This window comes from Canis aureus, chromosome 5 (genome assembly GCF_053574225.1).
Source record: "Canis aureus isolate CA01 chromosome 5, VMU_Caureus_v.1.0, whole genome shotgun sequence".
NCBI classification, from domain to species: Eukaryota; Metazoa; Chordata; class Mammalia; order Carnivora; family Canidae; genus Canis; species Canis aureus.
The window spans coordinates 19,425,461-19,451,369 of NC_135615.1; the positions used below are offsets into that span (position 1 = coordinate 19,425,461).

The window sequence follows — 25,909 nt, forward strand, 5'->3', positions numbered from 1 at the left end:
GGCATCTAAGACTTCAGTGTTGACTTCTGCAAAGGAGCAAGTGTGTCATCGGAGACACGTGGCATGGAGATTTGTTTCTTCTTTTTCTTCTCCCTCCCTCAAACATTTCTCACATCCCTGCTTTTCTGGCTGTGCCCCTGCCCAGACTTCACGACACAACAAAAACAAAAATAAACTCTCTCCAATCCTTTATTTTCGGAGGCAACACCAGTAGCCAACAAGGCTCTAAGCCGAATCCCTTCACTGTGAATTCCCCTTTGGGACTAATGACCCCAAAGAGACCCGACAAAACTTCCAAGTTTAGAGGACACCTGCTTACAGGTATGATTCTGGAAGAGAGCTCTACAAAGAACATGCTGAGCCCAGACTGCACAAGGCTGCAGTCTGCCTGCAAGTCTAGAAGAGTCCACCCCCCACCTGCCTGTCACTCACATTTTGAAATATGTGCTGTCACTGCTGCTGTTCCCAGGTGCCAGCAGCTGAGATGGCTGCAGCCCTACCCAGCTCCTCAGACGGCTGCCAGGATGCCTGATGATGGCACTTTCGAGAAACCTATGGCAATACTATTTCTTCCTTCTGTTTTGATAGGTTGATAACATTTTCACTCCCAGCCTTTCTTATGGGTAGACTAATTTAAATAGAATGCTTAACTTGGGTTTTTTTTTGGGGGGGGGCTCCAGGAAGTGGGAGGTTTTCACATCCTTCTTATACATTAGGAGAAGGCACAGTGAATTTGCCCTGTGAAGTTTGTTCAACCAGGTGGGATAGATGGACAAACCACCGCCGGGTGCTTTCCTTCATGCTACCAAAGACAGCTAAGTCAGCTCATTTCACTCTCCTGGTTTGACTTGGGAAGTTAATAAGATCATAAATTCAAGACCTAAGAACTAGCAAACTGTGCCAAGATAAAAATATCAAACCTCCATGGTGAGCGGAATACTGATATGCTTGCACTCCTGCATGTGAGTCTCTGTTTTTGAAAGTAGTGGAGGCTTCCTCCACATTTTGACAGTTCCCCTCTCACCATCATTTTTTGGTAGAGTGCAAATTAAAATAACGCTCTTTCCTGACTTATATTGTCTTATTTGCTTGGGTTAGCATTAGTCCTTAGGAGAAAAACCCTGTCTTTCTTTCCTCTGCCAAGTATACTGAATATCCTGGGTTTTCCTCCCAGAAGTCAGTGTGTCATTTTGATGATAAAAACTAACATATTTTGACTCATTCTATTTATTTATTTTTAAAGATTTTATTTATTTATTTATTTGAGAGGGAGAGAGTTCCCAAGACGAGCAAGAGTGGGGGAGGAGGAGGGGTAAAAGAAGAGGGAGAAGCAGACTCTGTGGAGCAGGGAGCCCGATGTGGGGCTCGATCCTAGGACCCTGAGATCATGACCTGAACTGAATGCAGATGCTCAAGCGACTGAGCCACCCAGGTGCCCCTTGGCTGCATTTTCAACATATTAGTTATCAAAGACATACTAAACACCTAGAACTTTGACATTTATTGCAGTATGTGCTGTTAGTTTTAATAACATAAATGCAAACTTATTTTTGCACCAGGCCTACATGTATATGTGGTGAGGGTAATCTAATGATCTCTTTTCTTTCATATGACCTTTGCTAATAAGACTTAGCTTTGAACTTGGCTCAGAAGTAGCAGCAATTAAATTTCAGGGGTGTGGGTGTCAACTCGTTAGCCATGCAATGGGAACAGAAGCACAGGGGCACAGATGAGCATGTGTTCAGAGAGGTAAAGAGTTTTTTTTTTTAAGATTTTATTTATTTATTTGAGAGAAAGAAAGAGTGAACATGAGAGAGAGAGAGAGAGGGCAGGAGCAGGACGAGGGGAAGAGAGAGAGAGGGAGAAGCAGACTCCCCACTAATCAGAGAGCCCAATGCAAGGGCTGGATCCTGGCACTCCAAGATCATGGCCTGAGCCTAATGCAGATGCTTAAGCAACTGAGCCACCCAGGTGCCCCTCAGAGAGCAGAGGTTCTAACTGTGGAAATGGTAGGGAACCAGGCCAGAACCTTGACTGAGGCTAGATGTTGACCCTCTTTCAGGTCGGGCTGAGAAATCCAGATTTCTCAGAGGCCATTTTCAATAGCATGGCTTGTCTCACTGTTCTTATGACATATCTTGTCTCCAAGACCTATGTTTCTTGGATACTTACGCTTAATCCACACAACCACGATATAAAGGTGGGTATAATGACCCCATTTTCCAGGTAAAGAAAGGGATCCTTAAAAAAAAAAAAAAAAAAAAGAAAGGGATCCTTGAGGAGATCAATTAACATTCCCAAAATCACAAAGTTGATGCCTCCTTGCCAGTGCCACAGATGTGTGCACCCTCCCTTTCTCCTTGAGTGTCAGAGTCCTCAGAGTAGAGCCTTTTCTGGGGAGAGCTCAGACTTTCCCAGTCCTTCTCCCCACTGCTCTCCACTTTCATCATCCATTCATACTCTATTGCACATCGAGAGTGACCACATGATTTATCATCCAAACCAGAACACCTCTGAGACTGACAGTCACTATCAATAATTGTTGGGGGCAACAGGCACAGTATGGGACTTCTGGTCACCCTCGTTTGGCTGAATCCCTGAAACACGGTTAACATGCATTTAGTAACTTAATTTGAGATTGTTCATGGGGGAATTTCTCAAACCTTCTCCCCAAAGCTAGCATCCTTGAATACATCACCATTTAATTACTGAAAGGAGGACACCCCCAACCCCATACAGACCACACAGTGGTTTTCTCAGGTTGGAAATAACCAACTCATCCTTATTTTACTTCTGCTTTACCTATATAAAGGAAGGTTGTCACACCTGCCCTGCTCACCAAGCAGTGGAATTGCAGGGCTGAGGTGTGTTTTCCTGGAAAGATTTGTTGACCCTGCTGATCAAGGCAGCTAATGTCTGCTGGGGCTGTCACTTAACACGGTAGGAACAAAATCCTCAACTGGGCACAGATTCAGATTCCTTTGAACACATCATGATTTGGTAAACCACTGCAAATGGGATCACCTCTTGATTTTAGGGAACAAGTCATAATTGCTCCAACGATGTGGACCGATGAGGCTCTAAATGCCTCAGATGTGGTAAGATGAACTGTGACATTGGTCAACACCTTCTCTTAGAAATGTCACACTTTTGGGGATCCCTGGGTGGCGCAGCGGTTTGGCGCCTGCCTTTGGCCCAGGGCACGATCCTGGAGACCCGGGATCGAATCCCACATCAGGCTCCCGGTGCATGGAGCCTGCTTCTCCCTCTGCCTGTGTCTCTGCCTCTCTCTCTCTCTCTGTGACTATCATAAATAAATAAAAAAAAAAATTAAAAAAAAAAAAAAGAAATGTCACACTTTTTATTTAGTCTGGATTTGGCACTCTTGAGTTTAGATATTTTTTAAAGATTTTATTTATATATTTTTGTGCATGTGACAGAAAGATTAAGAGCATGAACTGAGGGGAGGGGCAGAGGGCAAAGTACACTCCCCACTGAGCAGGGAGACCGAAGCTGGGCTGGATCCCAAGACCCTGGGATCATGACCTGAGCTGAAAGCAGATGCTTAACCAACTGAGCCAACAGGCGCCCTCAAGTGTAGATTTTAAATGATATCTTTCATGTACCTGCTTGAAGTGGCTCTTTTTTTAAACCTTATCCAAATACAAAAAAAAAAAAAAAAGAAAGTTCAGCAGACCAGTAAGTGGTTTGGGGATAATTATTAGATCTTCCCTCTCCTTCCTTACCCACATTCCATTGGTCTGTAGGCCATGATCTTCCATCTCAAGATCATTCAGGCAGAAAGCTAGCCCCAAGGGGAAGCCTATGGGGAGCATCTGCATGCAGAGGAGTTGACTCTCTCTCTCTCAGACATGTGCTCAGTAAGAACCCCTGGAAGAGAAATTCCACTAACTGGAAGCTCCGTGGTCTAAGACCATGGCTCAAACCCAAGAGAAAGAAGCCGGAGGGGAGAACAGAGGGCCTTTGGCTCTCAGCCTACCTCCAATTCTAGACTTTCTCTGTGAAGATAAACAGTTGGGTTCAAGAACATTTATCTATGGATGATGAGGAACCTGTTAAAGGATTTAGTCTACTGGAGAATTGATGAAAATCTGGGTTTAAAGGAATTTACTGAAGAGTAGAAATATTTGGAATGAGTTGGAGAGGAGACAGTTTGGAATTAGCACTCAGTACAGAGGCTGCTAGAGTCTAGTAGCTACAAAACAAGAGATCCCCGAATCAGTGCTATGGCCATGGGATTGGAAAGGAAAAGACAAAAAGAACACACTGGAATGTAACAAACTGCTTCTGAGTGCTAGCACTCTGATAAGCAATCCATATACATCATTTAAAAAAGTATTTCTACAGGAAAAGTTTTATTATCCCCATTTTACAGATAAATAAACTAAACCTCAAAGGTTAATAATGTCAAGGTCCTACAGCTGGTGGAAGAACCAAGCTTTAAACTCAGAATTTGCTTCTAAAGTTCATATATCCCCCATTATAGTCCATATATTCCCCATTTCAAAGCACTGTCAATGATGCTTTGGGTTTGAGTAAAAGAGAGGATAATGTCACCAGAGAGAGAAATAGGAAACAGGAAAGCAGCAGAAAAGCATTGGAGACGGGACATGATGATTCGCTCCCCTTTAAATATATAACTACCCCGTAAGTTAGAACTATGATTATTTTTAAAAGGTGCACGTTTTAATATTTAAAAACATAATTAATAAAGCTGCCTTCATACATGTACATATTTCTTAATGCTTTATGGCAGGCTATAAAAAGCTATATAACTGCATATTGACTAAAGCCACCTGGTATACTCTCTCAGATTTCCAAGGCTAGTTATGGAGCTTATCTAAATAAGCTATTTACTAAATAAGTAAAAAAATTTTAAAAAATGTTGGAAGAAGGAAAAAAACGATCTCCATGTGTGAGTTTTTGAAAGAACCTTAGAAGCTGTGAGCAAAAATAAGTAATTTACCTATTTATCTGTATCACGAGGCACACTTTGATAGCCTGTCAATTGAGTGAAACTGAAAAAAGGAAAACCTGAACAGGTGTTTGAAATAAGTATAATAAACTTAATATATCCAACAGGAAACAAGAGGGAGAAAAGAAGAATAGGGATATGTGTGTGTGTGTGTGTGTGTATATATATATATATATATATACATCAAAATAATACATAAATATATGTATTATTAATATACAAAATAAATAAATACAAAAAATACATACACACACACACACGCACATATATATATATATATATATATATTTTTTTTTTTTTTTCAGTGAGCAGGGTTAGGAGGGGCAGAGGAAGAAGGAGAGAGAGAACCTCAAGTGAACTCTGCACTCAGGGTGGAACCCGATGCAGGGCTCAATCCCACGACCGAGATCATGACCTGAGCTGAAATCAAGAGCCCATGCTTAACCAACTGAGCCAGCCAGGCACCAATAGGGACATATTTCTGATGACAGTAGCATATGTTCAGAGCATAAAAAAGAGAAATATAAAACTGGATATTTTCAGAGACTGTTATTGACGGAAAGACCAGTAATCTCGATACTGCTGTGAAACTTACATTACCTCATGAAGCAAAGCCAATAAAAGGCAAATCTCTGATAAGTTATCACAAAGTGATAACTTAAAACCATTCGGCTTTAAATTCATCAAGACAGACACAAATATCTATCAGAGAAGTTAAAAAAACAAGACCTCAGGAGATGAGTGAATACTTGACAATTTGAGTAAGACATTTATATGGAAATAAGATGAAACAGACGGTGACCAAGGAGAAGTGATAGAGTCTTTCACTGGAGTAGAGCTTTTCCACTTCAGAAACCTATTAATGCCCCATCCTGTATGTAGTGTGTTCTATTTTCATGTTAGTCTTTTAGCTAATTTCTAGTAACAGGTATTTTATAATACAATAACACGTGCCTACTTAATGCATTTGCTAGGAGCATCTCTATTAAGAAAAAGAAGGTAAAAATCCTAAAAAAAACAAAAACAAGAAATAGAAGGTAGATTCCAAACTTCTGAGTTCTTAATCACGAGCACTCTGTTAGGAGAATGTAATTCATTTATGTCCTTTATAGCCTGCCTTCATTTTCTTACATAAATTTTATTAGCTTTTTATGGTACCAAGAAAGCAGCTAATGAAATATGCTATGTACCATACAGAAATAATAATTTTAAAGAGGAGCACAGTTTTGGAATATCCAGAAACTTCAGTCTGATTGATATCAGCTCTTGAGAATTAAAAGAACAGCACAGCAGTTTGCTCAGCAATGGGATCTTAAGTGGGATCTTTTATTTCTGTATTCCTCAGGGTAGAGTGACTTTTCCACAAAGTAGGTCAGTCTGGCATAAAGTCAGATCTAAAGCCTTAAGGGGTCCATACAGCTTTAATGAACAATCTCCATATGACTATGTCTCAAAACACAGACTTCTGGAAGAGATTTTATAGTCAAAGAATATGTGGAGATGCCATAATAAAGTCTGCGTTATGTACTTAGCCACATCCTAACAAAAAGTAAAAACTGCTATTGGAAAAGTTGTGTTTCATATATCTGGATCTTTATCCCTAAGTATTCTTTCCCAATACCATCTTTAACGTTACTTTAGAATTTATTCTAATTTTGGTTACTCCAAAAACATCATTATTCTTATCTGTAACAATGACTCAACAACATTGAGACATCATCAAAATACACAAACTTCTCAACTCTGAAGGGCCATAACACTTTCTATAAAGCATGAATGTGTCATGATAATCAGTTCTCTCCCCTTCCTTTGTGCCATCTGTAACCCTTATCTGACAAGTGTGGTGTGCACTGTCCTAGGAGCCCCTATACACCACAGTCTCAGAGATTTGAATAGAGACCTTTAGATCTGCCTTGGAATCCCTAATGAAATAATTACCAAAGATGTGCAAGTGCATTCAGGAGACACAAAGACATTTTAAGAATGTCCCTGTGGTCCAGCCACGCTAGTCTCATGTACCTCAGCACGCTCCTGCCTCAGGACCTTTGCACCTCAACATTCCTTTGCTGGCAATGCTTGACTCCTACATTTCCACATGGCTGGTTCTGTTGTCTTCTTGAAGTATTTGCTCAAATAGTTGGATCAACCAATTTGCAACACCCCCTCCCAATTCCTGACACCTTCTAACCCATTCCCTGCTTTATTTCATTCAGCATATTACATACTACTTATGTGTTTGCTTTTTGTCTGTCTCCTTTCACTAAAATGTGAGCTCGATGCAGATGGGGATTTTCAAATATCTTATTCACTGCTGTTTCCTCAGGGCTGAGACTATCATAGAAAAGGCATTTAATAAGCATTTGTTGAATGATGGTTGAACCCTTACCATTGAGATGACTTGCTAATCCTCACATCTCAGAGAAGCAGGTAATTGCTATACTCATTCATTTTCCAGCCTGAGAAACTCTCAGGTGTGATATAAACAGGAGTCCAGACACCACGCTGCCACAGAGTGTGCATCACAAAAAGAAAGTGGCGTTTCACCCTGGATTGTGATATTCAGCAACACGTTTGTGTTTATCATATGGGCAAAGCATATCTAAGAAACACTCGAGATGAACCAGGGAAAGAGAGATACAAGACCCCCTCTCTCCACTGAGAGACTCGCTGTGTGGTCTGAGATGAGATGAATCATTTTATTCTCCCTTTAAATTCAAGTTTACATAAATGCTCAAATGGAAACTGGCCAACGGCAAAGGCAGGACTACCAGATACATTTCAGCCCACATAGCCAAAAAACTCAGACAAATGTCATTCAATGCCTAAAACAACCACAACTGATTAAATTCGAAGCATTGGTCAACATTTGAAAGTGCCTGTCTGTGCCCTGTATTTCAAAATAAGACATTTTCTAATACTAACGAATAGTCACTATTGGTTTGTTGCACGATCAGCACACACCAACAAAATTACTGTCTTCTCTATGATGTAATAGTAATTAAACTTATAAACTTTGCTTTTGACAAGCCCTGGTACAGAGACATTTATAGATTTATACAGTGGAATATACAGTGAAAATTATAACCTAAGAAAATACAAGCATTCTGACTCTATTAAAATAACCGTTCCTAAATTTTTAGCCAACAACTTGAACTTTTACAAAAATATTGGCACAACTGAGTCTGAAGTAAACCAAACCCAGTGGTGGTCTGAGCTTATAAAATGTTTCAAGTTTTGCCCTCATGGCAGAAACACTCCATTAGGCAGACACTGCTTTGGGAGAATTAATCTTTTAGAAGGGATTAATCGGATGAAGGAGGGGATATACTTTCAGAACTACTCTTTTCTTTGGTGTTTATACACTGGGAGAAAGTGGCAGAGACCCAACTGGGAATCACAATTAGCTGCTGGAGCCACCCGTACAGAGAGGGAATGAAATTCACTGGATAGGCCAGAGGTCTGTGGATCATACCCCTTGGTTATACTGGGACGAGGCGAAAAAATCAACAGTAACAATAATAATGTCATGACCAAAGAAATCTATGTAAGTTTTGACGATGAATAATAACTTGAAAGAAAATTTTGTCAGTTGCTTGAAATAATTCTGGGAATTGGGAATTGTGTTTAAACTAAGATACATCTCTTTTCATGAAGAACAACCATCAATAACAGAAAAAGATCAGTCGCCATTTCAAATATGTATTGTGCTATTTCATACAAAGAATAACCTAATTAGTAAATTTTGAACTAAGGTAGTAGAAAATAGAATCCTTTCTTTCTCCTGAGTTATATTAAGAAGACCACAATCATAAATCTAATAAATTCTGCATCGAGTATGGTTGGGTTGTATGTGCTGGTGTTGGCTGAACACATTGGTGTCTGAGACCCAACTTTATATGGAGAGTAGAAGGGAATCCATTTGCCTATTAATTTTAATGTCCCAAACATGATAGCAGGGAACTAAAGCCACCTGTTCCTTTAAGGGTTTACAGATTGTTCCCATTATTTTGAGCTCAATCTAGTATATTATGTATTTTTGGTAGGAAACTAACTTAAAACAACATAAATGAGTGAAACTCAATTAGGATTAACATGTCCTTGTTGTTCCTGGAATGTGTAACTTCCACTGTGCATGTCTATTATTGACTGACAGAATTTAATTAGATGGGTAAAATCGAAAAATACCTATTGCTATCTTGCTTCTAAGGAAAAAAAAAAAAAAAAAAACAGGGGGAATGAGATACCCAAATCATGAAAACTCTGCACATCCTACCAGTCAAATCTGACTTAATACTCCCCAAGGAAATCTACACTATCTTTGCTGAACACAAACAATTAAAAACACCTTAAAATCAAAACCTTGATTTTCATATTGAAACATGTTAAATTAGATGTAAAAAGGGAAGCCACTTCAAAGCGGCAACAGAAGCCTAGAATTCATATGTCTTATAGCTCATATTTTAGCAAGCACACCACCAGGCTTTTGCCAAAGAATCTCTAACACTAATACAGACATTTCTATGCTTTTCTCAGGCAAATCCTTTCTGCAAGTCTCCCCAACACTTCTATCATGAAACCACTAGATGTCTTTAAGCTCTCCAATTATGTGTTTCTGCTTGAAAAAAAAATTTTTTTTTAAGAGGTATAAAATCATTATCTACTTACCCAGGAGACATTTTTACCCTTAGGTGTTTTTAGCATGGCAACCAGCAGTACTGCGGTGGCCAACAACAGTTTCACCAACATGGAAAATCCACTGGAGTATATTCCAAATGTCTTTGTTACCCAAATGCAAAAAGTGCCCTGGTTTGCCAGACACAGCTGTCATAAGTAACAATGAAGATCACCTTCAGATAACCCATTTTTCTTCTCAGCACTGAGCATGTGAACACACACATAACAGATCACTACTTCAACCACTCCGTCTATGGAGGCAGAAGCTGCAACATGTGTGTCTTCTCTTCTCTAGATCCGCAGAATCCAGAGTGGAGTCTTCCCTTCAAAAAGAAAACTTGAATCCATGTGCAAACATGTCCAAAATCCCAGGGGAATTCCTCCCTCGGCTGCTAAAGTGCAAGTCCCAGTTGCTCCCCAAGCTTTAATGAAAAGCTCGCTGGCGGGAGCTCACAATCACTTAGGAAGAGGAATGGTGAAAGCAAAGCACTTAGGAGACCTTGCAGGTTAGCAGCTGGTGGCAACCATTTTAGGAGGCGCCTGGCTCCAGGGCTGCCCAGAGGATCAAGAGAAAGCAGAGCTCAGTTTCAATAAATAATACATAGTCTCAGGTACAATGTGTACCTGTAAGTACCTTCTGCGCAGCCTCACGTAGGTGTGCTCTCTCCGCGGTCTCCCAGACTCACAGTGCACCTGTTGTTGATGAGACTGCTCCGTGAAAAGGCTGGTCTCCTAACAACCAGGGACATTTGTTTATAAGGTAAGAAAAATAGAAGCCCCAGAGGGGAGCAATTTAGGAGGCCCAGAAGGAAGAGCAGGGCTGGAAATCAGTGTTGGCTCTCCTCCCTTTGTTTCTGTGTCCTTGTGTCCCTTTTCTTTTACCTCCTGTCAATCTAGATTAACTAAGCAGATCCAGGCTAAATTTTGCTACTATCAGTAGTGATTAGTGTGAGTTGATGAAATCGGATTATACAGGCGGACCTCTGCCTTCCCCCTCAGCAAGCAACACCACGCGATTGGAACAACTCCATGCTGTTGTCCTTCTTGTCATCAGACAGAAGCCTTCTGGAAGGTTCTGCAGGAGGGAATCTGCTAGCAAGGGGAATCCAGCACAGATACAAATAGAGGGGGAGCAAACCATTTCTTTCAAATTCTAATGCTCTCTCAGATTGAAAGTTAGATCCCTAGAAAAGAAATGCGTAGCATTTTTCCATTGCATCAAAATTTTTTTCCCTGGCTGGGTGACCACGTTGACCAAGAGACTGAGGTCATGGGAGACTACAAAAGGGGTTGGGAATCGGAAGCCACTTTTCCTGAGCATTTACTACACGCCCAGCATGACGTAAGGGAATTTACATATACTCAGGTCCAAGCAATCCTGGAAGTAGGTATTAATATCAACACCTTAAAGATGAAGAATTAAGATTTAGAGATATTCAATACCTTTCAATGAAGACTTACTGAGCCAAAGCCATGCTTTCTAGACTCCTCTCTCTCTGAAATCATATGACATCTGGATTTTTTTTCCTTGGGTTGTTTCCAATCTCAAAGAATACGTATATATACATATATATATATTTATATGTATATGTATATATATTTATAAATATATATATAAAAGACCAGATGTTTCCCTTAAGTGTCTGATAATTCTGTGAAATTATGGTTCCTACTTATTTTGAAAATAATAATTTTCCACAGCTCCTCAGAAGAAATACAGTTGTCCCTTGAACAACATGGTTTTAAACTGATGAAGTTCACTTACAGATGGATTTTTAAAAATTTTTGTCTATTTGAGAGCACGAGAGAGCACAAGCAGGAGGAGGGCCAGAAGGAGAGGGAGAAGCAGGCTCCCGGCTTAGAGCAGGGAGCCGGATGCAGGGCTCCATCCCAGGACTCCGGGATCATGACCTGAGCTGAAGGCAGACACTTAACTGATTGAGCCACCCAGGCACCTAATATATGTGGATTTATTTTAGTAAACACGGTATAGTCCTATAAATGCCATTTCTCTTCCTTATGATTTTCTTAATATTTTCTTTTCTCTCACTTGCTTTATTATAAGAATACAGTCTCTAATATATTGAACATACAAAATACATGCTAGCTGATTATGTTACTTCGAAAGCCTGTACATGATTAGCATTTAAGTTTTGGGGGAGTCAAAAGTTACATGTGGATTTCCGACTGTATGGATGGTTGGCTCCCCTAACCCTCATGTTGTTCAAAGGTCAACTGTATTTTGAATTGCATTTTTGTGAAGTATAAAGCAGCTAAGATGGGACAACAGTTAGCCACATAAATACCAGTGCTATAGACAAGGGGCCTAAATGACTGATGACTTTGTGCTATCCACTCAACAGATACAGTTCATAATAATAGCCAACATTTATTAAAATGTTCTATGTGGTAAATATTTTCCCATTTTTATCTTACTTAATCAAAGCAACAACAACCTAGTGAAATTGATCTCTAATGATTTTGGATGATTTTTGTATAGGCAGTATTAATCAATATTGAATTTTTTTTAAAAAGATTTTATTTATTTATTCATGAGAGACACAGAGAAAGAGGCAGAGACACAGGCAGAGGGAGAAGCAGGCTCCCTGTGGGAAGCCCTATACAGGACTTGATCCCAGGACCCCAGGATCATGATCTGAGCCACTCACATGCCTCCAATATTGAATTTAAGAAAAACCCAATACTACATTTAAAATTACAAATGTGACCTGAATTTTCAACCAATTCAAAAATCAGAAAATTGTTTTTAGATACACATGAAAGTAGAGATAAAAAGGGATTTTTAAAATAAAAAAAAATCCTTTGAGTATCCTTTGAGTCTGTGTATGAGTAAATCTCATATGCCTCATTATGCTATAAACCCCTTAATGACATGGCCCTCGTCTAGCATATTTTTTTTCTCTTCTGGGAATACCGTAGTCACGGTTGCTCAATAACCATTGTTGACTAACCAGGTACAGTTCCATTATGAATTTTAAAATGGTGCTTTGAACATAATTTTCTGTTAAAATTTGCTGCAGTGTAATACTGTTGAAAAATAGATGAAGTAATTTGGAACCTGACATTTTGACTAACACATGAATCCCAGCGATCACTTCGATTTGTATTTTTATACTTCAAGTTTTCTAAAAATCATGAAGAGATATCCAGCACAAGTTTAAAGCTCTAGAAGAGAGTTGTATAAAAAGAAGACCATGTAAGTCCAAGTCATATTTAATCTCAGATCCTTCTAGAAATAATTGGTTTCAGAGTACCACTAAACCTTTGTTCTTTTGCATAATAATGGTCTGCTCTTTTTATCACTTTAATTATGTCCCCCCACAAAAGCTATGTTTAACTTTTAACCCCCAGTAGTACTTTATTTGGAAATGTGACTTTATTTGGAAACAAGGTCTTTACAGAGGTAATCGAGTTAAAAGGGGATCATTAGGTTGGGCCGGAATCCAGTATGGCTGGTGTCCTTACAAGAAGGGGAAATTGTGAACCTAGAGACAGACATGCACAGAAGGAAGAAGACGGCCATGTGACCGGAAGGCTGCATCTGTCAGCCAAGGAACAAAAGCCAAGGATTGCCATTGACCACCGGAAGCTAGAAGAGGCAAAGAAGGATTCTCTCCTAGAGCTATCAAAGTGAGCATGGCCCTGCTAATAATATATCAATTTTGGGCTCCATGGGATCCCTGGGTGGCGCAGCGGTTTAGCGCCTGCCTTTGGCCCAGGGAGCGATCCTGGAGACCCAGGATCAAATCCCACGTCAGGCTCCCGGTGCATGGAGCCTGCTTCTCCCTCTGCCTGTGTCTCTGCCTCTCTCTCTCTCACTGTGTGCCTATCATAAATAAATAAAAAATTTTAAAAAAAATTTTGGGCTCCAGCCTCCAGGCTATAAGGCAATATATTTCTGTAGCTTTAAGCCACTCAGGTTAGGGTACTTACAGCAGGCCTACCAAACTCATACCGATGTCAATTCAATAATTCTTCCTTTCTTTTTCTTTTCAATGACTCTTTGGAGGATTCTAAACTTCTTTCCTTAGTTTTACTACAGCACCCAAAAGGTAAAAGCATCAGAATTTATTTTAAAAACTTGAGTTTTAAAATATGCCTAGATTATTATATATATTTGACTTAAATTTTAAATTAATTCATGGACTCACTGCACATTTCACATATTAGACCTCTTAATGTGGGACTCTTGGAATCCAAGGAACCTATGAATAAAATCTAGGGAGTTCATGAACTTGAATGGAAAAAGACTGCATCTTATTTTCGATAACTTCTGATTGAAATTTAGCATTTCTCTCAGTTACAGATGTCAGCAATAGAAATCACACATATGTTCATCAGATAATAATTGTTTCAGGTATCTTGAAATATGTCCATCTTCTAGTTTATGATATACATGCTGAATCATTTAGAGGAAACCTGCAATTTGCTTTGCAATTTACATTGACATGCATAAAGACATTAGGATGGTTTGATGATGCATAGATGGATGGATAGATGTTTAGATGGACAGATGTGACACAGTATATTAAAAAAAAGAAAGTGTATCAAATGTTAATGGGAAAAATCTAGGGATGAGTTGGGTGTTCTAAGACTCAAGATTGTTAGTATTGTTATTTACTACACTAATAAAAAGTGTATTATATCACAGATTTGGCTTCTAACATATTTTGAAAACTATGTCATCATATGATCAGTTTCCTCTCTAATTCTACAAATTTTATATTATGCACTCAAAAATACTGTTCCAAGAAAAACTCCTTCGGGCTTTACCAGACTACGAAAGGATTCATGGCACAATAAATCTAAGAATTTCATCTATAAAGCTATCAGGAGAAAACTGATAAGCAGCAATATTATTCCACAAAATTATTTCAAAGGCTCGTTTTTATGGTAAGTAAAAAGTAAAAAAATTGAGTCTTTAAAATGTCATATAGCGACTGGGTACCAAAGTAAAACCTTACTGATATCTAAGAAATAACTGATTGATATCCCATGCCGCTTAACTACTGATCTGCAACAAATTGTCCCAAAGCTTAATGGCTTAAAACCATAATTTATTACATCTCATGGCTCTGTGGGTTCCCTGGGCTCAGCTGGGTAGTTTCCATTTGAGGACCCTGATGTGGTTATGGTCATATAGATTCTGGGGCTGAGTCATCTGGAGGCCTGACTACATTGGACACCCAAGATGCCACTCACATGGCTGGCAGTTATACAGGCTGTCAGCTGGGAGGTCAGCTGGGAGGTCAGCTGGGCCTGGTGACCACAGCACAACACATGACCTCTCCATGTGGTTGGAGCCCCTCTCAGTATGCCACCTACATTCTGAGAGACAGTATTCCAAGAGCAAGCAGTCCAAGAAACCCTGTGGGGAGCTGCAAAGATTCTTACCTAACCTTGAAAATCACACACCATTACTTCCACCATGCTCTACTTGTCAAAAGTGACTAATAGCACCAGAGGACCGGCCCAGATTCAGAGGGAATGAATACTATCTAAACGCATGAACACTAGGCATGCAGCTCATGATGAGGAGTGAGGGGCAACTGCAGAGACCCAGAGAGCTTTAAGTACCCAGGGCAACATGCAGCTTTGACTCCCTAGAGTCTGATGCCTACATCTGCCCTCTTGGTTGGTCTAACTTTCCAGTTATAATAAGAACAGCTGACCAGTGCTGCCACTCATGGAAAAGACTAGAACAGGTTCCCATCTTCTCAACCACCCCCAATCTCAGCCACAGCAACAGTTTACTCTGGGTCTTTAAGCCATGCCATGCAACATTCCACTCTGCCACAGAGCCTTAGATCCTGTAAACATCCACTCAGTCTAGCAGCAAACCCAGAAGAGTGGGGGAGTCTCTGTCCCTAGCATTGACTCCCAATGAATAGGAGACAGAATAGGACACACATGCTCCTGACTGCTATCCTCAGAGTGGACAATTCTGGGAGGTTTTGGTACACTTTTCAGGAAACCTGGTCCACTCTAGCCCCCTTGCCCACAACCTTGATAACATTCTTTTATATTGGCTTTTTCAATCTCTGTCCCCCAGACATCACCAGCCCAATAAACTCCCTGCACTGAGTCCTTGTCTCAGGCTCTGCTTTTGGGAAAAAATGTCTACTATTATTAGATGCATCCACTCTGTTCAGTGGAGAGAATGGAGTTGCAAGTCCATGAGGTTCCAAATCTGTGTTTCTTTTGTGAATCCACTAAGTGAGCCCCTATTGAAAGAGGGCCTTGGGGATTATTGAGTAGCTAGAGTTTTCACATCTAGGCACTTTAGTTATCTCACTAACTAGACTGTGATCCCCTGGAGGATAAGTGCTTCCATTTTCAGCCTTATAGCTCACATTACAACTAAATAGCTGCCTGGTATTTAACAGGTGCTCAATTAGTGCATCCTGATGAAGTAAGTGGTTCTCCCTCTTGAAAGTATTACATCTTTAGGTCCTAACCTATTAAAATTGCAAGCAGTAGCTTCCCTGGTGTATCCTCTGTAGGCTATTTTGTCTAAGCAGTGCTTTATCCTAAACTCCAAGTACTCAACACCAATGAGTCTTTGTGTGTGTGTGTGTGTGTGTGTGTGTGTGTGTGTGTGTGTGGATACATCTACACCTACTGATCAGATACACTCTAGTAGAGATGGAGTAGGCATGGCAGAAAGGGCACATATTTGGAGTCAAATGGACCAAAATTGAACTCTGATGCCTCCATGTACAAAATATGGAAACTAGGGCAAGGGAATTAGTTTTGTTGGGCCTGTTTCCTCATCCACATAAAGACTCCAGTGACAACTAGCCCACAAGAGCTTTTGTGAACATTGTATGAAACCACGTATATAGCATGTAGATTGTAAAGCATGTAGTGGCTCAGTACCTGGGATCTCCCTGCTCCTGGATTCCTGCTTGGTCTTCATGAGGTGCTTATTGTGTGATCAATGTATGAGCCTGTGTGAGTCTCCAATTTCTCTTTTGTAAAGGAAGGATAATTAACTTTTATGTTTATGTAATATGGCCAGAGCCAAAATCAAATAAATCATGCATGTGAAAGTTACTTGAGATTTGCAAAAGTACTGATAGGTAGTGGAAGACGTGAAGATGAGGCTGCCATGCAGTGTTGTACGTTCTGTGCACTGCACAAATGCCCTGGCCAAAGGCCAAGTTAGGAGTGAAATCAACAGAGGCTACATCTGCCCAACAGGGGTGGCATTTTTCTAATCTGTCCACTCAAAGACAGTCTTTTTTCTAATATGCACAGAATGGCCATGATGACTAGCAGAGACCTAAAATGTAATGAATAAAAGAGTAGACTCAGATTCAAATCCTGGTTCTGGCATTTACTAGCTGTCCAATTCTGGCCACAGTCCCTCTGTGTCTCAATTTGTTCCTCTAAAAAGAAAAGGATTTTATAGAGTTCCTAGTTTATAAGGTTTCAATGAGCCTTACAAAGCAATTAGAAGAGTGCCGAGCACATAGTATGGACTCAATAAATGCTCACTGTCAATGATTATTATTCTTATTCTCTAAATGTAACTCATAATCCAGATGAAGACGTGCCAATTGTGGAGAAATGACATGCAGTATTAATCATTCAAAATAGAATTTAGGTCTGCTCAAAACTAAACTGTGTGTACACATGCTTTCAAATGAGGGAGGCCAATTAGCAATGTATAAATTTGTTTTTCTTAATTTTTGATGAATATAATGGATAAATTGATGGCCTACTGAAAAATACAGTTAATAAAAACTTAGCTCTGATGATTTGAAATGGCTGTCAGAATTTGTTCTCTTGAACAGGAAATTGTTTAGCTCAAGCCAGCGCTATTAGAAGCTGTGACTTTGAAGAGCTCTGTACTTAGTTTAGATCACTCCGAATATTTTTTTCTTCCAATTTTTACTCTCTTCTTTAAATTGAGGTCTGTCACTTTCAAATAAATACCTAACTATTACACAAGAATCTCAATTGCATTCATATTCCAGATATCAGGACAACATCACTTGGGAAGAAAACAAAATCCACCCAGAATTATTTATTTATTCGCCCAGCATATATTAAGCATATTTTTGTGCTAGGGACTATGCCTTTCCAATACAAATATTTCTAACAGATTTCCCAAAATTCTGTCAATAAGTCATGATACTTCCTATGACAATTTATCATCTTACGATAGGCTATCAACTAAATGCTGATCCTTGTTGGATTAACAATTCTTCAAGGGCAAGAACCACATTCATCATTTTAATATATACTACTATGACATATTATACACAAAAAAATGTTGGCTGAAGTGATAATATAAGTGTTTGCCAAGTGAACTTCAAAGATACATCCCAGTAGAGCACGCTGCAGTAATCTAACCCAGAGAGGACAAGGACATGGAAAAAGTCATAAAACAATGACTTCTTAAGCAAGGGTCTAACCACAGCATCCTGTCCCTTGGAGGGAGTCATTGACAATGACTTGTTACTGAATAATAGTCACAAAGCCATTTTCTGGTTCTTTCTTACTGAACATGGGGAGAGGAGAGGAGAGAGGGAAATGAGGGAGGTCATAGCAGCAGGGAGGGAGGGGCCTATCTGAACTTCTTCCAGAAAGAATAGAATGATGTGTGTGTGTGTGTGTGTGTGTGTGTGTGTGTGTGTTTTACCAGTTCTGGGACAGCTTTCAAAAACATAGCCAAAGACATTCAGATTTCATTAATTTGGCCAACCAGCTAAATTAAAATGTCCTTGATAAGAAAAGGGTGAAGATTTGCAAGTATCCTGAATTTTAACCAAAACTTACTAGAGATTAAAAAACAGACAACTATTTTTGGGGCGGGGGAGTGACTGACCCAAAACATGTTAGGAAAAGCAGAATGACTATCTTTGGTCATCTTAGCCATTTTCTAGCTCTAACACCCTTGGGACACATACAATTTTGGTCTAAATAAATAATATTTTATGAGTAAAAATAGGAAAAATTAGAATCACTATATTTATATTCCATTGTCTTTCTGTCTCTCAATGGCCCCCATCGCTGAGATTCTCATCCTTTTATCACCTCATCTGGAGAATACAGGACAGTGTGGTCCCTGAGCTTCTTCATTGGAGTCCAACTGCCTAAGATGCCAAGGGTCTTCCTTCCATGTCCCTACTCACATCCATGTAGATTTATGATCACAAATATGTTGGCTTCTTATTTCTCACCACATCAAATCTCAATACAAATCCTGTACTTCTTTGGTTGTAATGCATGTATAGCCTTTGTGTGATTAGCCTTAAATTCTGACTATATAGTAACAATACTACTAGGAGTAGTCATTTCCTGGGGTGCTGGGTGGCTCAGTTAAAGGTCTGACTCTTGATTTTGGTTCAGGTCATGATCTCAGGGTCAGAAGATTGGGTGGGGCTCCATGCTCAGTAGGGAGTTTGCATCTCCCTCTTCCTCTGCCCATTCCCTAGCTCGCAGGCACTGGTTCTTTCTCTCTCTATCCAATAAATCAATCAATCAATCAATCAATCAATCAATCTTTAAAAACAAAGGAGTAGGGTGCCTGTGTGGCTCAGTTGATAAGTGTCTGCCTTCAGTTCAGGTCAGGATCCCAGGATCCCAAGGTCCTGGGATCGAGTTGGGCTCCCTGCTTAGCGGGGCGTCTGCTTCTCCCTCTCCCCCCTGCTGGTGCTGGCTCTCTCTCTCTCTCAAATAAAAAAGTAAAATCTTAAAAAAATAAAAATAAATAAAAACAAAGTAGTAGTCATTTCCTTCTAATGAGATATACTAGCACACAAAATTTTATGTCATTGAGAAAAGATCCATTTCTGGATGGTATGAAGGCTACTCATTTAAATCTAAGATCTGACCTGAGATTTACAGGCAAATAGCCACATTATAACTGGTTGCAGGAAACTGGTTCCCAGAGAAGCTCCCATAGATTAATCTGCCTAAGTGAGGATAACAGTTTGAGAATTCAAAAGCAGTCTGCTGTTTTAAAAATGAAAGATATTGTTTTATTCTAGGCACATACTATAAGTTCCTGGAGGGAAGGGACTATTTGACTCATCGTTATGTCCCTCTAGAATAAGAGAGTATCTAAAATGTGCCAGGCACCAAATACTTATTGAATTAATGAATAAACCTAAACATCAAGCTAAGAATCAAATATGTTTCCCTTTAAAGAATATGAGAAATCATTCCTGTTTTATGAAGCTGTGTGTCTACCCTTCACCTCTACCTTACACTGATGTGTCCTGTATATATATTATTTGAGTCTATGCTCACATTTGGTATTCACTCGTCTCCTCTGGTGAATGTGATTTTTCCTTTCTTTATTGGAGTCTGGACCACTTGGTTCAAAAGGACAGAGATCGGGGATCCCTGGATGGCTCAGCAGTTTAGCGCCTGCCTTCGGCCCAGGGCGCAATCCTGAGGTCCTGGGATCGAGTCCCACGTCGGGCTCCCTGCATGGAGCCTGCTTCTCCCTCTGCCTGTGTCTCTGCCTCTCTCTCTCTATGTCTATCATGAATAAATAAATAAATAAATAAATAAATAAATAAATAAATAAATAAATAAATAAATAAATAAATAAAATAAAATAAAATAAAATAAAATAAAATAAAATAAATAAATAAATCCCTCAAGTGGCAGGGCCTTATTTTAAAGATACGCATTTGCAGGACCTCTGAAAAAGTGAATAATCGGACTTCAGAAAGGCCAGGACCTGTTTTAGATCTCCACTCTGCTGCTGTGCCATCAACAGAACCTCCCCTCCTGAGCACTGTCTTCAGGGGCCATGCTATTTCCTGCACTCCCAGCCACTTGGGTGAGTCTCACCTTTTCTGACATATACACAGCTTCTGCTTCCTTGCATATTTTTACTCAAATTTTGGGCCTCCTGTGACTCCCTGTGACTCGACCCCTCATCCATGACCAGTTTTTGGCTCCTGCTTCTGGAGCTAAATGATTCTGTGAATCCCTCATTTAAATTCCTGAGTCAAAGCGCTTCCCCCGATCGAACACATTTTGGCTGCCTGGAGGGATGCAGGGCAGTGGAGTCTGTGTAACCCACGTAGGGCTGCCCTTTGCAGTAGGATGCGTTCGGCAATTTCACGTAACACAAGGCTACAGGCTGGCAAGGACATGACTGGCATTTCTAATAAGGTTGGCATAATTATTCATTTCTTTTTATTACTGCTTCTATCAATTTCACTCTTTGTTTCTAAAGTTAATTTATCATGAAACTGAGATCACTTTGCTTTTCAACCAAAGTTTGCAGCAGTTCTAATCTCTTAGACTATGTGAAGCTGAAAACAACGCATGGTACATTGATATTCTGAGTGGATTGATTAGTTATTATTTAAAACTGCTATAAGGTATATTTTAATTCTTTCATGGCAACTTATGAAAGGCTGGGAAAGAATGAAGAAAAGTTGGATCATGAGTTCTTATTTAATCTAAACAAAGTTTCAGCATTCTGGTTGCAATGAAGTCACAGAGTTTGAAACCAGAGAAATAGGTTCACATTACTAATAAAAACTGAAGGTGAAGATTTACTCTGAAATTCAAATCTTGAGCTTAGTTAGACTACACGGTAATTTAGAAGTCATACAGTAAAAACATTTAGTGTATTAGTGTGCGCTTTACAAAAAGCAGAACCATTATTTAAAATAAACTTTAAAAACCATTCTTTTTTTTTAAGATTTTATTTATTTATTCATGAGACACACAGAGAGAGAGACAGAGACAGAGACATAGGCAGAAGTAGGCTCCCCACAAGGAGCCCAATGTGGGACTCGATCCCAGGACCCTGGTATCACGCCCTGAGCTGAAGGCACTCAACCACTGAGCCACCCAGGTGTCCCTTAAAAACCATTCTTGCATGAAGAATAAGAATGGACTTTATTTTCCCCTAAAAACCATTCTTTCATGAAGAATAAGAATGGACTTTATTTTCTTCATGTGCCAATTCATTTAAAATGAGAATAATTCTGGGTGTATACCCTTTCATCAGATCCTAGAAGCTGATCTTCAAAAATTCATGTGTCTAGGGGCACCGGGGCAGTTCAGTCAGTTAAGCCTCTGACTCTGGATTTTGACTCAGATCATGATCTCAGGTCTTGAGATCAAGCTCAGTAGGAAAATCTGCTTCTCACTCTGCTTCTTCTCCTCCCTACCCCCTATGCCATGAGTGCTCTCTCTCTCTCTTTCTCTGAAATAAATAAATAAATCTTTTAAAAAAATACATGTGTCTGCAGTCTCTTGCATCTGTTTATTAGGAGGCTAAGTTTTCCCCTGTATGAAGAAGTACTAGCATTAACAAGATAATATTGGGGAAATGAATTCTGATAGCTCGTACTAAGGATAGCATATCAGTACTTATATCAGACCCACTGGAGATCTAGCAGTTAACTAAAGCCTACAGTCTGAAATCTAATCATAGATGAAACTGTAAAGCTCCAAGTGATTGCCATTTTCTCCAGAGAGTAATGGAGCAGAGTTGTCAGAGAGAAATCCTCACTGCCTTAACAACTTTAAAAAATGCCATAGAGAAGTGCATGTCTCATCAAAGGTTTAAGAAGGTAAACAAGGAACATCCAATCAACTGAGAAAAAAAGTCAGATTGTCATCTCATTTTTCATGGAGCTGTAGAGTGAAAAGAACCCAAATCAGTGTCTTTTAAGAGTATTCTTTAACCTGATTGTACTGTCAATCATAGTTCAAGAGTCAAGCTCAATGAAAGAAACAGTGCAATAAGGACTCATATAGGGAAAAAACGAAAAATCAGAAAAGTACTTTCTAGCAGTGATGGCTTTTCCCTTTGAAGTCGGGATTCATTTCAAAACTTAAAGTGCTCTTTGGTCTGTAGAAATAAGAATTCTATTATTTTAAACAGTAATGAGCACACTATAATTATGGTTCAGAAATGAAAATCTATGAAATTGATTGTTTCAAGAGGGGTTGAGCAAGTTTTAAAAATGAATAAATTTTTAAAACCAGAAGAATTTAACTAAAGTAGAGGTCTGCAACTGCATGAAAAAAAAATACACAGATTTCTCCTTTGTGACCCCAAAGGAAGAGAAGATGGGATGAGCAGAAGCTCTGATGTCTCCTCCCTTCCCACTAGACAAAAATGAACAGTCAAACCCTGCCAAGAGCCCTTAAATATAAGATTACAAGTTCTAGGGTCTGTATTGCTTTACTCAAATTTGAGGGATTCGCGTTTGGGAGCTGGTTCAAGAAACTTTCTGAAGCAATTAAAAATCACTTTTTTTAAAAAAAAGGATTTTACTTATTTATTCACGAGAGACACAGAGAGCAGCAGAGACACAGGCAGAGGGAGAAGCAGGCTCCCTACCGGGAGCCTGATGTGGGAGTTGATCCCAGGACCCTGGGATCATGACCTGAGCGGAGGCAGATGTTCAACCGCTGAGCCACCCAGGCGCCCCTAATTAAAACACTTTTAAAGGCATTTTCAGTGCTCCTTCAGGGGAAAAAAAAGGTACTGAGGTGCTGATATATATATATATATTTAAGATTTTATTTATTTTTTCATGAGAGGCACAGAGAGAGAGAGAGAGAGGCAGAGACACAGGCAGAGGGAGAAGCAGGCTCCATGCATGGAGCCCGACGTGGGACTCGATCCCGAGTCTCCAGGATCACACCCTGGGCTAAAGGCAGCGCTAAACCGCTGGACCACCGGGGCTGCCCGAGTGCTGATATTTTGAAACAAGTTTGTAAAATCTCTTCCTTATCCTTTTCTACTTTAGGTGCCTTCTTTCCCTTCGCTATTTTTCTGGAACTGAAATTTAGTTCATTAAAATAAGGAGACAAGTCAATTTATTTCCGCCAAATTAATCTTGCTGTAAGGAAAGCTGCCAATAGATTTTACCAGTGTGGCCTATCACATGCCATCACACATGGGATATCCTATTTCTTTCTGTGGCATCCACAATGATTTAATGGTTAGAGGTTAGTTAAGACTGCCAAGGAATAGAACTTTCTAGAAATATGTAATCCACAGTGCATCTTTCAAGCTAGACATTTATCAGGACTGTGTCTGCTCCAACCCATGGTTCCCAGAAGGTCAGTGTTGCTCAAGGAGAAATAAATGGTATGAATTAAATCTGGTAACAAAAGTCGTACCTTGCAAGGAGTAAAAGAATATATGATATTTTACTTGAGCTTTTCTTGATAGACTCTTCGTAGTGTTCCTTAGCTGATTCTATAGACTTCAGTTACAATTCAATATTATAATTCAGCAGGTTGCCAATAGTTACAGAACATCTGAATAAAATCTTTACTGTCATTATTAATTACTCAAATCGACTCAAAAATTAAGTCTTTGTTCTCATCAAGTTTTTACCAGGCATAATTCTACTGGAAAGGCAATTCTGGATTTTTCCTACAAACTTCATCTTCCATAATCCGCATTTATGTAACCAAGGAACCTCAGCCCTGCTAAGCTTAAAGATGCTAATGCTTCACTTCCTAAGCTTTAACCATGCGAGAGCATGGCTCATTTAAAAATTCCTATCATTATGTTCTATGTCTGTGCAAAGATCATCTGTAATTTCTGCTGTGCAGGACCTATTACTTTTTTTTTTTTTTTTCCTAGAAACAACGCTTGGTGTTTCCTTTGGGAAATTCTTCTCCTCCATTGTCAGTCAAGTAGTCCTCCCCTCTCCTGGTCTGAAGAAGATCAGGCTGTTCCACTCAGATCCTTTCTCTGAAGAATTCGAACCTTGACTAACCTGACACAAGTTGACTTGAGGTGAGCTGCCTCGCCTTAGAAGGACAATGAGGAGCCTGGCCACAATTCCTGCCACCCAGATTCTCACAATTCCTGACACTCCCAGCCTGACTTTCATATTTCCTTTGATTCTCTGAGATCTCTCCAAGCAACAGTGTGCACAAAAAATCACGGAGAGGTTATGGAAAATTAAATGATGAAGATCCATCCCTGAGATGCAGATTCTATGGATCTGGCATTGTTCCCAGGGATGGGCACTTCTTTTCACAAACACTCCTAAAAATTCTCATGCTAGTGACCCAATGAACACACTGAGAAACACTGCCATAAACAACCCATGAATTCCATGTGTTAAATTAGAAAGAGGGGATTTCTACTGTGTACTCCCAAATTATCTTATCCACCCTTTATAAATCTTTGCAAAGTGATGACTGATGAGAGGTATGTACCTTGGGGAGAGAGGGTAACAGAGATTTCAGATCTTTCAAGTGGACTTTTTTTTTAACTTCCCCTTGCCCTCCACCCTGTTCTGTTCTCCTTCAGCCACATGCCCTGGAAATTGAGTGTGTCCCAACAATTTATGTTGAAAAAAAGGTTGCAACATATGCAATGAAACATATGCAATGATGTTTCATAGTCTAATATCTACCCCAAGGAGCAAGCTAATTTTCCCAATAATGAAATGACCAAAGAGAACTCAATGACTCCTGTCGGGAAGCTTCATAGCCCCCTAAGCTCCCTAAAATGGTGAGAGACAAGAAATACATAAACTCCAACACACCCAGTGCCTTAGTCACAGCGCTGAGAGAAGCCACTTTGCCCCCAACTCCCTTTCTTCTGTGTTGCTGTTTGGAAATCAGAGTGGGTTATATAAATTATTTATTCCTTTGGTGATGGGGAGGAGAACAGTAATATGCTCATCACAAAAGTGCAAGGGGAAAAGAAAGCCCAGTAAACAATAAATGGAGCCACTTCTGATGATTCAAACAGAAGAGAATTGGCTGTTATCTCAATGTAATACCAAGAAAGAGAACAAACAGAGGAGTCTGGCTCAATGGGAAGCAGATCTATTCAGCAGAAAGGTCATCTGGCAATAGAAGGCCTCTAAGCCAACAACACAAAAGGCTGCATCAGAGCAGTGCTACCTGCCTGAGCTCCGATGGGGGGAGGTGGGGAGGAATGACACATCTAAAATAGGAGCCGCTTGTTTAATATGGGAAAGATGGGGCAGCTTTTAATACACATGGCTGTTAAAGCCTTTATTTCAAGGTCTCAAAAGACTAATCCGGTGGTGTTTTCATTTTTAAATGGCTGCGATTAAAGATACTTTAAAAAAACATTTACCTATTTTGTAACCACTGTTTTAAAATTAAATTAGTTTATGGATTTTGGTTAATTTCATTATTTAAATCAAGCTCTGCACTCAGAGCAGGTCCTTGCCATGGGTAAATAGCTGGTTCTTGTTTACATATCCCTAAAAGAAATGA

The 25,909-nt window shown here is 39.7% G+C and overlaps 1 protein-coding gene and 1 long non-coding RNA gene across 9 annotated transcripts in view; one reads left to right on the forward strand and one right to left on the reverse strand.

Annotated features, from left to right (window-relative positions):
• Nucleotides 1–25,909, reverse strand: part of CACNB2 (calcium voltage-gated channel auxiliary subunit beta 2) — a 374,487-nt gene that overhangs the window by 212,829 nt on the left and 135,749 nt on the right. Inside the window, exon 1 of one of the 8 annotated variants that reach the window (XM_077897019.1) lies at nucleotides 9,662–10,211. The exons of the other annotated variants lie outside the window; for them this stretch is intronic. Within the exon in view, the coding sequence (XP_077753145.1) occupies nucleotides 9,662–9,742 (81 nt within the window). The 5' untranslated portion in view covers nucleotides 9,743–10,211. Of the gene's footprint in view, nucleotides 1–9,661; nucleotides 10,212–25,909 lie in introns of those variants that run through there. 8 annotated transcript variants of the gene reach the window in all.
• Nucleotides 10,152–24,629, forward strand: LOC144313774 (uncharacterized). The gene is made up of 3 exons (XR_013379403.1): nucleotides 10,152–10,430; nucleotides 20,350–20,495; nucleotides 24,288–24,629. It is a non-coding gene; the product is annotated as an uncharacterized LOC144313774 (long non-coding RNA).